This window comes from Coregonus clupeaformis, chromosome 15 (assembly GCF_020615455.1).
Source record: "Coregonus clupeaformis isolate EN_2021a chromosome 15, ASM2061545v1, whole genome shotgun sequence".
Lineage (NCBI taxonomy): Eukaryota > Metazoa > Chordata > Actinopteri > Salmoniformes > Salmonidae > Coregonus > Coregonus clupeaformis.
In genome coordinates, this window is record NC_059206.1 from 2,138,120 (window position 1) to 2,154,565 (window position 16,446).

At 44.6% G+C, this 16,446-nt stretch overlaps 1 protein-coding gene across 3 annotated transcripts in view; it reads left to right on the forward strand.

Annotated features, from left to right (window-relative positions):
- The window catches only part of LOC121582147 (electrogenic sodium bicarbonate cotransporter 1), a 106,293-nt gene that overhangs the window by 36,126 nt on the left and 53,721 nt on the right, over positions 1-16,446 (forward strand). For all 3 annotated transcript variants that reach the window (XM_041897759.2, XM_045224946.1, XM_041897762.2), the window contains exon 4: positions 10,768-10,903. In XM_041897759.2, coding sequence (XP_041753693.2) covers positions 10,768-10,903 — 136 coding nt within the window. The remainder of the gene's footprint in view (positions 1-10,767; positions 10,904-16,446) is intronic.

Below are 16,446 nucleotides of genomic sequence, written 5' to 3' on the forward strand. Positions count from 1 at the left end.
GCTTGGCACCTAAAACCCTCACAAACTTTTACAGATGCACAATTGAGAGCATCCTGTCGGGCTGTATCACCACCTGGTATGGCAACTGCACCGCCCGCAACCGCAGGGCTCTCCAGAGGGTGGTGCGGTTTGCCGAACGCATTATCGGGGGCAAACTACCCGCCCTCCAAGACACATACAGCACCCGATGTCACAGGAAGGCCAAAAAGATCATCAAGGACATCAATCACCCAAGCCACTGCCTGTTCACCCCGCTATCATCCAGAAGGCGAGGTCAGTACAGGTGCATCAAAGCTGGGACCGAGAGAATGAAAAACAGCTTCTATCTCAAGGCCATCAGACTGTTAAATAGCCATCACTAGCACATTAGAGGCTGCTGCTGCCTATTGAAATCACTGGCCACTTTTAAGAAATGGAACACTAGTCACTTTAATAATGTTTACAGTCACTTTAATAATGTTTACATATATTGCACTACTCATCTCATATGTATATAATGCATTCTATTCTATAATATTCTACTGTATTTTAGTCTATGCCGCTCTGTCAATGCTTGTCCATATATGTATATTTTCTTAAATTCCATTCTAGTGTTGTGTGTATTAGGTACAGTGGGGAGAACAAGTATTTGATACACTGCCGATTTTGCAGGTTTTCCTACTTACAAAGCATGTAGAGGTCTGTAATTTTTATCATATGTACACTTCAACTGTGAGAGACGGAATCTAAAACAAAAATCCAGAAAATCACATTGTATGATTTTTAAGTAATTAATTTGCATTTTATTGCATGACATAAGTATTTGATCACCTAACAACCAGTAAGAATTCCGTCTCTCACAGACCTGTTAGTTTTTCTTTAAGAAGCCCTCCTGTTCTCCACTCATTACCTGTATTAACTGCACCTGTTTGAACTCGTTACCTGTATAAAAGACACCTGTCCACACACTCAATCAAACAGACTCCAACCTCTCCACAATGGCCAAGACCAGAGAGCTGTGTAAGGACATCAGGGATAAAATTGTAGACCTGCACAAGGCTGGGATGGGCTACAGGACACAATAGGCAAGCAGCTTGGTGAGAAGGCAACAACTGTTGGCGCAATTATTAGAAAATGGAAGAAGTTCAATATGACGGTCAATCACCCTCGGTCTGGGGCTCCATGCAAGATCTCACCTCGTGGGGCATCAGTGATCATGAGGAAGGTGAGGGATCAGCTCAGAACTACACGGCAGGACCTGGTCAATGACCTGAAGAGAGCTGGGACCACAGTCTCAAAGAAAACCATTAGTAACACACTACGCTGTCATGGATTAATATCCTGCAGCACACACAAGGTCCCCCTGCTCAAGCCAGCGCATGTCCAGGCCCGTCTGAAGTTTGCCAATGACCATCTGGATGATCCAGAGGAGGAATGGGAGAAGGTCATGTTGTCTGATGAGACAAAAATAGAGCTTTTTGGTCTAAACTCCACTCGCCATGTTTGGAGGAAGAAGAAGGATGAGTACAACCCCAAGAACACCATCCCAACCGTGATGCATGGAGGTGGAAACATCATTCTTTGGGGATGCTTTTCTGCAAAGGGGACAGGACGACTGCACTGTATTGAGGGGAGGATGGATGGGGCCATGTATCGCGAGATCTTGGCCAACAACCTCCTTCCCTCAGTAAGAGCATTGAAGATGGGTCGTGGCTGGGTCTTCCAGCATGACAACGACCCGAAACACACAGCCAGGGCAACTAAGGAGTGGCTCCGTAAGAAGCATCTCAAGGTCCTTTAGTGGCCTAGCCAGTCTCCAGACCTGAACCAGTAGAAAATCTTTGGAGGGAGCTGAAAGTCCGTATTGCCCAGCGACAGCCCCGAAACCTGAAGGATCTGGAGAAGGTCTGTATGGAGGAGTGGGCCAAAATACCTGCTGCAGTGTGTGCAAACCTGGTCAAGACCTACAGGAAACATATGATCTCTGTAATTGCAAACAAAGGTTTCTGTACCAAATATTAAGTTCTGCTTTTCTGATGTATCAAATACTTATGTCATGCAATAAAATGCTAACTAATTACTTAAAAATCATACAATGTGATTTTCTGGATTTATGTTTTAGATTCCGTCTCTCACAGTTGAAGTGTACCTACAATAAAAATTCCAGACCTCTACATGCTTTGTAAGTAGGAAAACCTGCAAAATCGACAGTGTATCAAATACTTGTTCTCCCCACTGTATATGTTGTGAAATTGTTAGATATTACTGCACTGTCGGAGCTAGAAGCACAAGCATTTCGCTACACCCGCTAAACATCTGCTAAACACGTGTATGTGACAAATAAAATTGTATTTGATATTCCATTAAAAATCAGCCGTTTCCATCTACAAAAGCCATTTACAACATTAACAATGTCTACACTGTATTTCTGATCAATTTGATGTTATTTTAATGGACAAAAAATTTGCTTTTCTTTCAAAAAACAAGGACATTTCTAAGTGAACACAACCCTTTTGAACGGTTGTGTGTGTGTGTGTGTGTGTGTGTGTGTGTATATATGCACTGCTCAAAAAAATAAAGGGAACACTAAAATAACACATCCTAGATCTGAATGAATGAAATAATCTTATTAAATACTTTTTTCTTTACATAGTTGAATGTGCTGACAACAAAATCACACAAAAATTATCAATGGAAATCAAATTTATCAACCCATGGAGGTCTGGATTTGGAGTTACCCTCAACATTTAAGTGGAAAATCACACTACAGGCTGATCCAACTTTGATGTAATGTCCTTAAAACAAGTCAAAATGAGGCTCAGTAGTGTGTGTGGCCTCCACGTGCCTGTATGACCTCCCTACAACGCCTGGGCATGCTCCTGATGAGGTGGCGGATGGTCTCCTGAGGGATCTCCTCCCAGACCTGGACTAAAGCATCCGCCAACTCCTGGACAGTCTGTGGTGCAACGTGGCGTTGGTGGATGGAGCGAGACATGATGTCCCAGATGTGCTCAATTGGATTCATGTCTGGGGAACGGGCGGGCCAGTCCATAGCATCAATGCCTTCCTCTTGCAGGAACTGCTGACACACTCCAGCCACATGAAGTCTAGCATTGTCTTGCATTAGGAGGAACCCAGGGCCAACCGCACCAGCATATGGTCTCACAAGGGGTCTGAGGATCTCATCTCGGTACCTAATGGCAGTCAGGCTACCTCTGGCGAGCACATGGAGGGCTGTGCGGCCCCCCAAAGAAATTCCACCCCACACCATGACTGACCCACCGCCAAACCGGTCATGCTGGAGGATGTTGCAGGCAGCAGAACGTTCTCCATGGCGTCTCCAGACTCTGTCACATGTGCTCAGTGTGAACCTGCTTTCATCTGTGAAGAGCACAGGGCGCCAGTGGCGAATTTGCCAATCTTGGTGTTCTCTGGCAAATGCCATACGTCCTGCACGGTGTTGGGCTGTAAGCACAACCCACACCTGTGGCCGTCGAGCCCTCATACCACCCTCATGGAGTCTGTTTCTGACCGTTTGAGCAGACACATGCACATTTGTGGCCTGCTGGAGGTCATTTTGCAGGGCTCTGGCAGTGCTCCTCCTGCTCTTCCTTGCACAAAGGCGGAGGTAGCAGTCCTGCTGCTGGGTTGTTGCCCTCCTACGGCCTCCTCCACGTCTCCTGATGTACTGGCCTGTCTCCTGGTAGCGCCTCCATGCTCTGGACACTACGCTGACAGACACAGCAAACCTTCTTGCCACAGCTCGCATTGATGTGCCATCCTGGATGAGCTGCACTACCTGAGCCACTTGTGTGGGTTGTAGACTCCGTCTCATGCTACCACTAGAGTGAAAGCACCGCCAGCATTCAAAAGTGACCAAAACATCAGCCAGGAAGCATAGGAACTGAGAAGTGGTCTGTGGTCACCACCTGCAAAACCAGTCCTTTATTGGGGGTGTCTTGCTAATTGCCTATAATTTCCACCTGTTGTCTATTCCATTTGCACAACAGCATGTGACATTTATTGTCAATCAGTGTTGCTTCCTAAGTGGACAGTTTGATTTCACAGAAGTGTGATTGACTTGGAGTTACATTGTGTTGTTTAGTGTTCCCTTTATTTTTTTGAGCAGTATATATATATATATATATATATATATATATATATATGTACCAGTCAAAAGTTTCAACACACCTACTCATTCAAGAGTTTGTCTTAATATTTTTACTATTTCCTACATTGTAGAATAATAGTGAAGACATTAAAACTATGGAATCATGTAGTAAACCAAAAGGTGTTAAACAAATCAAAATATATTTTATATTCTTCAAAGTAGCCACCCTTTGCCTTGATGACAGCTTTGCACACTCTTGGCATTCTCTCAACCAGCTTCATCTGGAATGCTTTTCCAACAGTCTTAAAGGAGTTCCCACATATGCTGAGCACTTTTTGGCTGCTTTTCCTTCACTCTGCTGTCCGACTCATCCCAAACCATCTCAATTAGGTTGAGGTCGGGGGATTGTGGAGGCCAGGTCATCTGATGCAGCACTCCATCACTCTCCTACTTGTTAAAATAGCCCTTACACAGCCTGGAGGTGTGTTGGGTCATTGTCCTGTTGAAAAACAAATGATAGTCCCACTAAGCCCAAACCAGATGGGATGGCATATCGCTGCAGAATGCTGTGGTAGCCATGCTGGTTAAGTGTGCCTTGAATTCGAAATAACTCACTGACAGTGTCACCAGCAAAGCACCATCACACCACCTCCTCCATGCTTCATGGTGGGAACCACACATGCAGAGATCATCCGTTCACCTACTCTGCGTCTCACAAAGACACGGCGGTTGGAACCAAAAATCTAAAATTTGGACTCATCACACCAAAGGACAGATTTCCACCGGTCTAATGTCCATTGCTCATGTTTCTTGGCCCAAGCAAGTCTCTTCTTCTTATTGGTGTCCTTTTAGTAGTGGTTTCTTTGCAGCAATTTGACCATGAAGGCCTGATTCACGCAGTCTCCTCTGAACAGTTGATGTTGAGATGTGTCTGTTACTTGAACTCTGTGAAGCATTTATTTGGGCTGAAATTTCTGAGGCTGGTAACTCTAATGAACTTATCCTCTGCAGCAGAGGTAACTCTGGGTCTTCCTTTCCTGTGGCGGTCCTCATGAGAGCCAGTTTATTCATAGCTCTTGGTGGTTTTTGCGACTGCACTTGAAGATTTGAAATTCTATGGATTGACTGACCTTCATGTCTTAAAGTAATGATGGATTGTCGTTTCTCTTTGCTTATTTGAGCTGTTCTTGCATAATATGGACTTGGTCTTTTAATAGGGCTATCTTCTGTATATCAACCCAACCTTGTCACAGAACTGACTGGCTCAAACGCATTAAGAAGGAAAGAAATTCCACAAATTAACTTTTAACAAGACACACCTGTTAATTGAAACGCATTCCAGGTGACTACCTCATGAAGCTGGTTGAGAGAATGCCAAGAGTGTGCAAAGGGTGGCTACTTTGAAGAATCTCAAATATATTTTGATTTATTTAACACTTTTTTGGTTACTACGTTTCCATATGTTATTTCATAGTTTTGATGTCTTCACTATTATTCTACAATGTAGAAATAGTAAAAATAAAGAAAAACCCTGGAATGAGTAGGTGTGTCCAAACTTTAAACTGGTACTGTGTGTGATATATATATATATATATATATATATATATATATTGAACACCCTTTCAAATTAGTGGATTCGGCTATTTCAGCCACACCCGTTGCTGACAGGTTTATAAAATTGAGCACACAGCCATGCAATTTCCATAGACAAACATTGGCAGTAGAATGGCCCCGTCATAGGATGTCACCTTTCCAACAAGTCAGTTCGTCAAATTTCTGCCCTGCTGGAGCTGCCCCAGCCAACTAAGTGCTGTGAAGTGGAAACATTTAGGAGTAACAACGGCTCAGCCGCGAAGTGGTAGGCCACACAAGCTCACTGAACAGGACCGCCGAGTGCTGAAGTGCATAAAAATCGTCTGTCCTCGGTTGCAACACTCACTACCGAGTTCCAAACTGCCTCTGGAAGCAACGCCTGCGCAATAACTGTTCGTCGGGAGCTTCATGAAATGGGTTTCCATGGCCGAGCAGCCGCACACAAGCCTAAGATCACCATACACAATGCCAAGCGCTGGCTGGAGTGGTGTAAAGCTCGCTGCCATTGGTCTCTGGAGCAGTGGAAACGCGTTCTCTGGCGTGATGAATCACGCTTCACCATCTGCCAGTCCGACGGACTAATCTAGGTTTGGCAGATGCCAAGAGAACGCTACCTGCCCGAATGCATATTGCCAACTGTAAAGTTTGGTAGAGGAGGAATAATGGTCTGGGGCTGTTTTTCATAGTTCGGGCTAGGCCCCTTAGTTCCAGTGAAGCAAAATCTTAATGATACAGCATACAATGACATTCTATACGATTCTGTGCTTCCAACTTTGTGGCAACAGTTTGGGGAAGGCCCTTTCCTGTTTCAGCATGACAATGCCCCGTGCACATAGAGCGGTCCATACTGAAATGGTTTGTTGAGATCGGTGTGGAAGAACTTGACTGGCCCGTACAGAGCCCTGACCTCAACCCAATCGAACACCTTTGGGATGAATTAGAATGCCGACTGCGAGCCTTCCCAGAAGAGTGGAGGCTGTTGTAGCAGCAAAGGGGGACCAACTCCATATTAATGCCCATGATTTTGGAATGAGATGTTCGATGAGCAGGTGGAAAATATATCTCTGTCGGCCTCTTGTCTAGTCTGAAATATTTACACTGGGATTTGTCCCCTCTATGTTTATTTTGAGCAGTTCTGCATTATTTATTTGTATATGGGTATTTCCTAATGGAACAGGATAAAGTTGTCCTTGAAAATAAATCTGTATAATTAACTACATCAACACATGTTTTTATTTATAGAGCACAACTACTACCAATGTAGCACAAAGTGATTAGTCATAGATTAAAATATTACTTTTGAATCCTCAGCTAATTATTTCATAATTATTGCGTGAACTATATAAAACAACTCTTAAGTCGTTTCTGGTGTGGTGTGAGTGTTTCTTAGTTGTCAGTAAGCAGTGTTTCCCCTATATTCATTAAGCAGTGGCGGGCCACTTTTTTTCTTTTCTTGTTGATAATTTTCGAGATGGTCAAATGTTTTCAGTGTAAACTTAAATGACTAAAACCATATCTAAAGTATGTAGAGATAATGGAGCTATATATTTTTAAATAAGATCTTTGAGAACTAACAATTACCAAAATAAAAACTAGATGGTCAGGGACAATCTAAAATATATATATCATGGCATGGGGCCCCCATTGATTTTGTTATGTTTGAGTCACTCGGATAGCATAAGCCATGGCAAAATGTATAGAATTGCAGGACATTTGCTTAAAAACAGCAATATTTTGTCTCTGTGCACCCTCCTACACACACATGCTAACTCTGCAACCTCTTCTGAAAAGAATCCTAGAATCCTGCAGTAAGTCAGTTAGTCTGTGGAGCTTAATAATGGCCACATTAGGAAACTCTCTTCCTTCAGAGATAGTCTGGTGAATAACAGCTTAACAACCTCTTAGTGACATCACTTCAACAGGAGTTGCACAACATTTTTCTCTCCTTGATAGCAGATGTCAATATAACTTGATCTATTACCACATGGCTACTTCAGAGGCATTATATATATATATCTCGGCTCTCTGACCGTCTCCACAAAAATACCTTTCTCTGAAGCTTTCTCTCAAGGTATACACCAAGTTATCTGTGTGGCATTTTACGGTCTTTCTTAAGTAACATAATCTCGGTTAACCCAGAACTAAAATCTAACGTAATTTGGGGATGAAGTCTGTCCCCTAAGAGATTAGAAGTAACGTGACTCAGTAGTCACACACACCTGGTGTCAGTGGTGTAAAGTACTTAAGTAAAAATACTTTAAAGTACTACTTAAGCAGTTTTCTTGGGTATCTGTACTTGACTATTTCTATTTTTGACAACTTTTACTTTTACTTCACTACATTCCTAAAGAAAATAATGTACTTTTTACTCCAAACATTTTCCCTGACACCCAAAAGTATTCGTTACACTTTGAATGCTTAGCAGGACAGAAAATGGTTCAATTCACACACTTATTAAGAGAACATCCCTGGTCATCCCTACTGCCTCTGATCTTGCGGACTAACTAAACACAAATGCTTTGTTTGTAAATTATGTCTGAGCGTTGGGAGTGTGCCTCTGGCTATCCGTAAATTTAAAAAACAAGACAATTGTGCCGTCTGGTTTGCTTAATAGAAGGAATTTTAAATTATTCTTACTTTTCTTTTAATTTTGATACTTAAGTATATTTAAAACCAAATACTTTTAGATTTTTACTCAAGTAGTATTTTAATGGGTGACTTTCACTTTTACTTGAGTAATTTTCTATTAAGGCATCTTTACTTTTACTCAAGTATGACAATTGGGTACTTTTTCCACCACTGCCTGGTGTGTATGCACTACTAGTACCAAGTAGACATAAACCCTTTTCTTTGAAGGAAGTAGTATTTTCCAGAAGCACACAGAAAAGTTATATTTGTCTATCAGGTTTGTGATTAAAGTCTTCCCTTATGCTACACCTTCCAGCTTTGGCTTAGTGTCACGCTCTGGCTCCGGGACTTTGTATTATTGAGCCAGGGTGTGTTCATTTTTTGTGGTTGGGGATTAGTTGGGTTGTTATTGGTGGTTTCATTGTTTGGTCCAGTGACTCCCAATCAGTGGTAACGAGTGTCAGCTGTCGGCTCGTTATCTCTGATTGGGAGCCATATTTAAACTGTCATTGTTCACCTTGGGGTTGTGGGTTTTTGTTCTATGTTCAGTCGTTGTCACTGAGGACTTCATGATCGTGTTTTGTTTTGTATTCTCGTGTATTACATTAAAAATCAATATGTTCGCTACCAACGCTGCGCTTTGGTCCTCCTCTCTCGTAGACGATCGTGACAGAAAAACCCACCAAGATGGGACCAAGCAGCGTGTCCAGGAGCCGTCGCCAGGGAGATCCCTCACAGATCTCCTTCGCCTCCTGGACTGGGTCAAGCCGAGTGAGGAGGAGAAGGGCTTGACACTATGGCAGAAGGGCGAGAGGCTGGCGAGGGATATGGAGACCTGGTCCACGGGTAGGAGAGACACCCCGAAAATGTTTAGGGGGGGGCTCACGACGTCGGACCAGCAGGAGGCCGCGATAGAGCGGCCCAGTGGGTTGCTGGAGAAGGCCGCCGGGTTACGGGGGCCACTGGTCGAAGAGGGGATGGAGGAAGTAGAGGCACGGCGAGAGGTACTGGCGTGTGTTGCCAGTCCGGTCCGGCCCGTTCCAGATCCCGGTGTAGGGCCAGTGGTGTGTGTCCCTAGTACAGTCCGGTCCATCCAAGCTTCCCGCACCAAGCCAGTGGTGTGCGTCGTCAGTCCGGCACGGCCCGTGCCTGCTCTCCGCATCAAGCCTGTGGTGCGTCTCGTCAGCCCGGCTCTGCCCGTTCCTGCTCTACGCACCAAGCCAAAGGGGTGCGTCGCCAGCCCAGCCCGGCCTGTCCATGCTCCACGCATCAAAACTACGGTGTGCGTCGCCGGCCCAACCCGGACTGTTCCTGCCACTCGCACCAGGCTAAGGGTGCGAGTCGTCAACCTGGGTCAGCTCGTTCCGGCTACTCGCACCAAACCAAGGGGGCGAGTCGTCAACATGGTTCAGCCTATGCCTGCTACGCGCACCAAGCCAGGGAGGCGAGTCGTCAGCCTGAGGAGGTCCGTTCCGGCTCCACGCACCAAGCCGAGGATGCGTATCGTCAGCCAGGTCCGGTCCGTCCCTGCCTCACGCGCCAAGTTAGGGGTGCGCATCATCAGTCCGGATCCAGCCAGCTGGGTTGGATCGGACCGGGGCCATTACGGGGGGATGGATGTAGGATGGTGGTCAAGCCCGGAGCCAGAGCCGGAGCCGCCTCCGAGGAGCAACACCCACCCAGCCCTCCCCTATTTGGGTTCTTTGAGGCGCGGTCGCAGTCCGCGCCTTTAGGGGGGGGTACTGTCACGCTCTGGCTCCGGGACTTTGTATTATTGAGCCAGGGTGTGTTCATTTTTTGTGGTTGGGGATTAGTTGGGTTGTTATTGGTGGTTTCATTGTTTGGTCCAGTGACTCCCAATCAGTGGTAACGAGTGTCAGCTGTCGGCTCGTTATCTCTGATTGGGAGCCATATTTAAACTGTCATTGTTCACCTTGGGGTTGTGGGTTTTTGTTCTATGTTCAGTCGTTGTCACTGAGGACTTCATGATCGTGTTTTGTTTTGTATTCTCGTGTATTACATTAAAAATCAATATGTTCGCTACCAACGCTGCGCTTTGGTCCTCCTCTCTCGTAGACGATCGTGACACTTAGTGTGTCAATCTCATTCTGGAAGCACTACTCCTAGGAATTAAGGTGATCTATAGGGAGAGTAGAGTGAGCTAAACAGACATATTTTATTTGCTGGCTATACAAGCACATGCAGTTACTAGTATTTTATTTCTGAATTCCTCCCGTGATGTAATACCTTGTTATGTGATGAAATACAACATATAGGAGCTGTCAGTGAGCACAGTCCAACATGTCCTCCAATAGTAGTGGTCAGTGATATTACTGACACAGGTCTACCTCTGATCCTCATGTGATCTTTCTCTCCTCTTTGATCTCTCTCTGCTCTTCCCCTCTCTCTCTCTCTGCTCTTCCTCTCTCTCTCTCTGCTCTTCCTCTCCCCCCTAGTCTCCCCAGCAGCAGAGAGGATCAGGTTTATCCTGGGTGAGGAGGATGACGGCCCCCCACCCCCTCAGCTCTTCACTGAACTGGACGAACTGCTGGCCGTCGATGGACAGGAGATGGAGTGGAAGGAGACAGCCAGGTGAGGAGATAGATAGTGTGTATCTATCTATACATACATACATACATACATACATACATACATACATACATATTACGGTATGTGGACACATGCTCGTCGTACATCTCATTCCAAAATCATGTGCATTAATATGGAGTTGTTCTCCCCTTTGCTGCTATAACAGCCTCCACTCTACAGGGAAGGCTTTCTACTAGATGTTGGAACATTGCTGCGAGGACTTGCTTCAATTCAGCCACAAGGGCATTAGTGAAGTCGGGCACTGATGTTGGGCGATTAGGTCTGACTCGCAGTCGGCATTCCAATTCATCCCAAAGGTGTTCGATGGGATTGAGGTCAGGTCTCTGTGCAGGCCAGTCAAGTTCTTCCACACCGATCTCGACAAACCATTTCTGTATGGACCTGCTGAAACAGGAAAGGGCCTTTCCCAAACTGTTGCCATAAAGTTGGAAGCACATAATCGTCTAGAATGTAATTGTATGCTGTAGCGTTAAGATTTCCCTTCACTGGAACTAAGGGGCCTAGCCCAAACCATGAAAAACAGCCCCAAACATTATTCCTCCTCCACCAAACTTTACAGTTGCCACTGCATTGGGGCAAGTAGCGTTCTCTTGGCATCCGCCAGACCCAGATTCATCTGTCGGACTGGCAGATGGTGAAGCCTGATTCATCATTCCAGAGAACGCGTTTCCACTGCTCCAAAGTCCAATGGTGGCGAGCTTTACACCACTCCAGTTGACGCTTGGCCTTGCGCATGGTGATCTTAGGCTTGTGTACGTCTGCTCGTCCATGGAAACCCATTTCATGAAGCTCCCAACGAACAGTTCTTGTGCTGACGTTGCTTCCAGAGGCAGTTCGGAACTCTGTAGTGAGTGTTGCGACCGAGGACAGGCGGTCCAGTTCTGTGAGCTTGTGTGGCCTACCACTTCGCGGCCGAGCTGTTGTTGCTCCTAGACGTTTCCGCTTCACAATAACAGCACTTACAGTTGACCGAGGCAGCTCTAGCAGGGCAGAAATTTGACTGCCAATGTTTGTCTATGGAGAGTGCATGGATGTGTGCTCGATTTTATACCAGTCAGCAACGGGGGTGGCTGAAATAGCCAAATCCACTAATTTGAAGTGGTGTCCACATAGTTTTGTGTATGTATGTACTGTATGTATATACTGTTTTTGCGCACACACACACACACACACACACACACACACACACACATGCATTAAATTACACACCCACTCTCTTTGTTTGTTGTGTCAATTGATTCTATGTATTTATGTGGAAGCAGCAGAACTCTCTATAGTCCGAAGTCTAATTTCCCCCCCCGGGGACAATAGACTATATCGTATCATATAACTCAGACACACACACACACACACTATTTTCCTGAGTCAGTCAGTTGGTCAGTAAATTACTCAGTCACTCATGTGTCAGTTCATCCATCATGGTCTTACATAGTTAACCTTCTTTGACCTTGGGCCATCAAGGCTTTGTACCGTTAACCCCCTTGTCACCAACACCCACCCAGCTGTGGTATATCAAAGTCATACTATCTACATCATATAGGTGAAGAAGGACTCATTTAACAACACATCTCAGTTTGATGTTCTCTCTGTCCGAGAGCTGTGTTTATCTACAGTAGGGTTAAGTGTTTCCTGTTTTCAGCGATAGTCCAGAGAACGGCTCCAATATGGAGTTGCTTGAGTAGGGCAGTAGCGTGAGTAGGAGGGATTGTGTGTGGCCTGTGTGTGTGGCCTGTGTGTGTGGCCTGTGTGTGTGGCCTGTGTGTGTAGCGTGTGTGCATGTATGCGTGCGTAGGGGAGTAGTGTGTCCTCTGGTGAACTCCAAGCTCACTCTTATCTGGATGAAACACTGCTCTGTCCCCTCATTGAACCCAGAACACAACCTCCATGACCTCCCATGTAATCTGCTCCTCTTCCTGGACAGGTTGCTTTCTGACTGCGGCTCTGACGTGTCAAGCGTCTCAGTGTAGGAGTGCTGATTTAGGATCCGTTTTGCATTTTAGATCGCAATGATTAAGATGGACAAGGGGAGACCTGATCCTAGATCAGCACTCCTTCTCTGAGACACCTGATCCATACGGCCCCAGCTGTTTCCAGTATTACATAAAAAAGGACTAAATCTCAGTTAATGCACATTGTTACATCATCATTGTCTTACGTCTTATATGGTGACTTTATCTGCACTGATGGTCGGTCAAAGGGCTAGCCACATGTTAGAGGAAAATTCAGTGGAGGTCTTTGCTCCCTCCCCTGTAGTGGTGATTGTCCCTGAGGCCTGTCTCCTACCTCCCTCCCCTATAGAGGTGATTGTCCCTGAGGCCTGTCTCCTCTCTCCCCTCAAGGGGCCTAAATGGAGGCTAGGCAGTGCGGTTAGATGTCGGAGGCGGGATAAGGCAGGTGGAGAAATGAGAAGAATTCTAAAGGGACAAACCTCTGTCTCAGTGCTCTGACCGCCACAGTGGTTGTGTGTGGTCCTGGTCTCAGTTCAGAGATGCGTTGTTCTTTTAAGATGCTTCATATTTACGGTTACTTGGCAATGGAAAGAAAACCATGTTCGGTTCTGTACATGTAGCATGTAGTGCGTTCATTCACTGCTGTACAATGTAGAGAAAAACGAGCCAATTCATGAGGGTGCTACGAAATTAATGTAAAAACTTTGTTTTCTTTGCCCTATGTCATTATAAATGACATAGAATGAATCATTCGATTGTTTTCTACAATATTATAACCTTAATAAACTTGTACTTGACAGTGTTGATAAAATAAGAACAAGAGCTAAAGAGTTCTATTGAGCAGTGACCACTTTTTGATCATGCCTGCAGTGGTGGAAAAAGTACCCAATTGTCATACTTGAGTAAAAGTAAAGGTAACTTAATAGAAAATGACTCCAGTTAAAGTCACCCAGTAAAATCCTACTTGAGTAAAAGTAAAAAAGTATTTAGTTTTAAATATACTTAAGTATCAAAAGTAAAAGTATAAATCATTTCAAATTCCTTATATTAAGCAAACCAGACCGCACCATTTTCTAGATTTTTTTAATTTAAGGATAGGCAGGGGCACGCTGCAACACTCAGACATAATTTACAAACGAAGCATGTGTTTAGTGAGTCTGCCAGATCAGAGGCAGTAGGGATGACCAGGGATTTTCTCTTGATACAGTAAGTGTGTGAATTAGACCATTTTGCAGTATTTCCATATGATCTCAGTGATCATTGTCCCATAGTAGGTATTAGATGCAAAATACAAATCCTCGTTGAATTAAGAAAATATATACACATACAGTTGAAGTCGGAAGTTTACATACACTTAGGTTGGAGTCATTAAAACTCATTTTTCAACCACTCCACAAATTTCTTGTTAACAAACAATAGTTTTGGCAAGTCGGTTAGGACATCTACTTTGTGCATGACACAAGTACTTTTTCCAACAATTGTTTACAGACAGATTATTTCACTTATAATTCACTGTATCACAATTCCAGTGGGTCAGAAGTGTACATACACTAAGTTGACTGTGCCTTTAAACAGCTTGGAAAATTCCAGAAAATGATGTCATGGCTTTAGAAGCTTATGATAGGCTAATTGACATCATTTGAGTCAATTGGAGGTGTACCTGTGGATGTATTTCAAGGCCTACCTTCAAACTCAGTGCCTCTTTGCTTGACATCATGGGAAAATCAAAAGAAATCAGCCAAGACCTCAGAAAGATAATTGTAGACCTCCACAAGTCTGGTTCATCCTTGGGAGCAATTTCCAAACGCCTGAAGGTATCACGTTCATCTGTACAAACAATAGTACGCAAGTATAAACACCATGGGACCACGCAGCCGTCATACCGCTCAGGAAGGAGACGCGTTCTGTCTCCTAGAGATGAACGTCCTTTGGTGCAAAAAGTGCAAATCAATCCCAGAACAACAGCAAAGGACCTTGTGAAGATGCTGGAGGAAACAGGTACAAAAGTATCTATATCCACAGTAAAACGAGTCCTATATCGACATAACCTGAAAGGCCGCTCAGTAAGGAAGAAGCTACTGCTCCAAAACCGCCATAAAAAAGCCAGACTACGGTTTGCAACTGCACATGGGGACAAAGATCGTACTTTTTGGAGAAATGTCCTCTGTTCTGATGAATCAAAAATAGAACTGTTTGGCCATAATGACCATCGTTATGTTTGGAGGAAAAAGGGGGACGCTTGCAAGCCGAAGAACACCATCCCAATCGTGAAGAACTGGGGTGAAAGCATCATGCTGTGGGGGTACTTTGCTGCAGGAGGGACTGGTGGGGACTGGTGCACTTCACAAAATAGATGGCATCATGAGGAAGGAAAATTATGTGGATATATTGAAGCAACATCTCAAGACATCAGTTAGGAAGTTAAAGCTTGGTCGCAAATGGGTCTTCCAAATGGACAATGACCCCAAGCATACTTCCGAAGTCAGCTTGCAGGTGCCCGGCCCGCCACAAGTAGTCGCTAGAGCGCGATGGGACACGGAAATCCCAGCCGGCCAAACCCTCCCCTAACCCAGACGACGCTGGGCCAATTGTGCGCTGCCTCATGGGTCTCCCGGTCATGGCCGGCTGTGACACAGCCTGGGATCGAACCCGGGTCTGTAGTTACACCTTAAGCACTGCGATGCATTGCCTTAGACTTCTGCGCCACTCGGGAGGCCAAGAAAATAACTTTTACAAAAGTTTTATCCTCAAGGGTTTTTACATGACATGTTTTACTCTGATTTAGCCACTATCTCCTGTATTCCTGACCCTGAATTGGCTCTAGAAAATGTATTCTCCATATTTATTATTCTGGCAAATAAACACGCCCTTTTTAAACAATTCAGAGTCAAAGATCGATCTAACACTTGGTTTTCTTTGGAGCTATCTGAGCTCATTCAGATGATAAATCAGGCCTGGGCCAAAGCAAGGAAAACTGACACTGTAGTGGACCGGCAATCTTTCAGACAATTGAGAAACATGTACTACCTCGATTTAAGAAAGCTAAATCAAGCTACTTTTTAAGCGGTATCTCTGACTCTGCTGGTAATCCTTCTCAATTTTGGAAAACAGTAAATGCACTGAAGCGTACAAATTCCTCTTCTTCCCTGCAGAAGCAAGTTCTCTCTTAGAATTCATCATAACTGAGAAGAAAGGGATAACTGATGCTTTTAATCATAATTTTATCTCGAAAGCTTTATATTTGAGAGAAACTGTGGTTTAATTGACCCTGGTCAGTCAATCGACTGCTCTTCCCTCGCTCTTCCCTCTGCCAGCCTCTTGCTGACTCGACGGTTAACCCGTCAACTTCTAGCAAATCTTTGTTTTCATTTTAACAATTTACTATCTGTGATGTGCTAGATGCCTTGCTTAAGATTGATGTTAAAAAAAATCCATTGGGGTTGATATGCTTCATCAATTTTTGCTGCACCTCTGCCCCCCTGGTTGCGGAATCATTAACCCATATTTTTTACCTGACGATTATATCTGGTACTATCCTGAAGTAGCCCATGTACTCCCTCTTCACAAAGGTGGTGA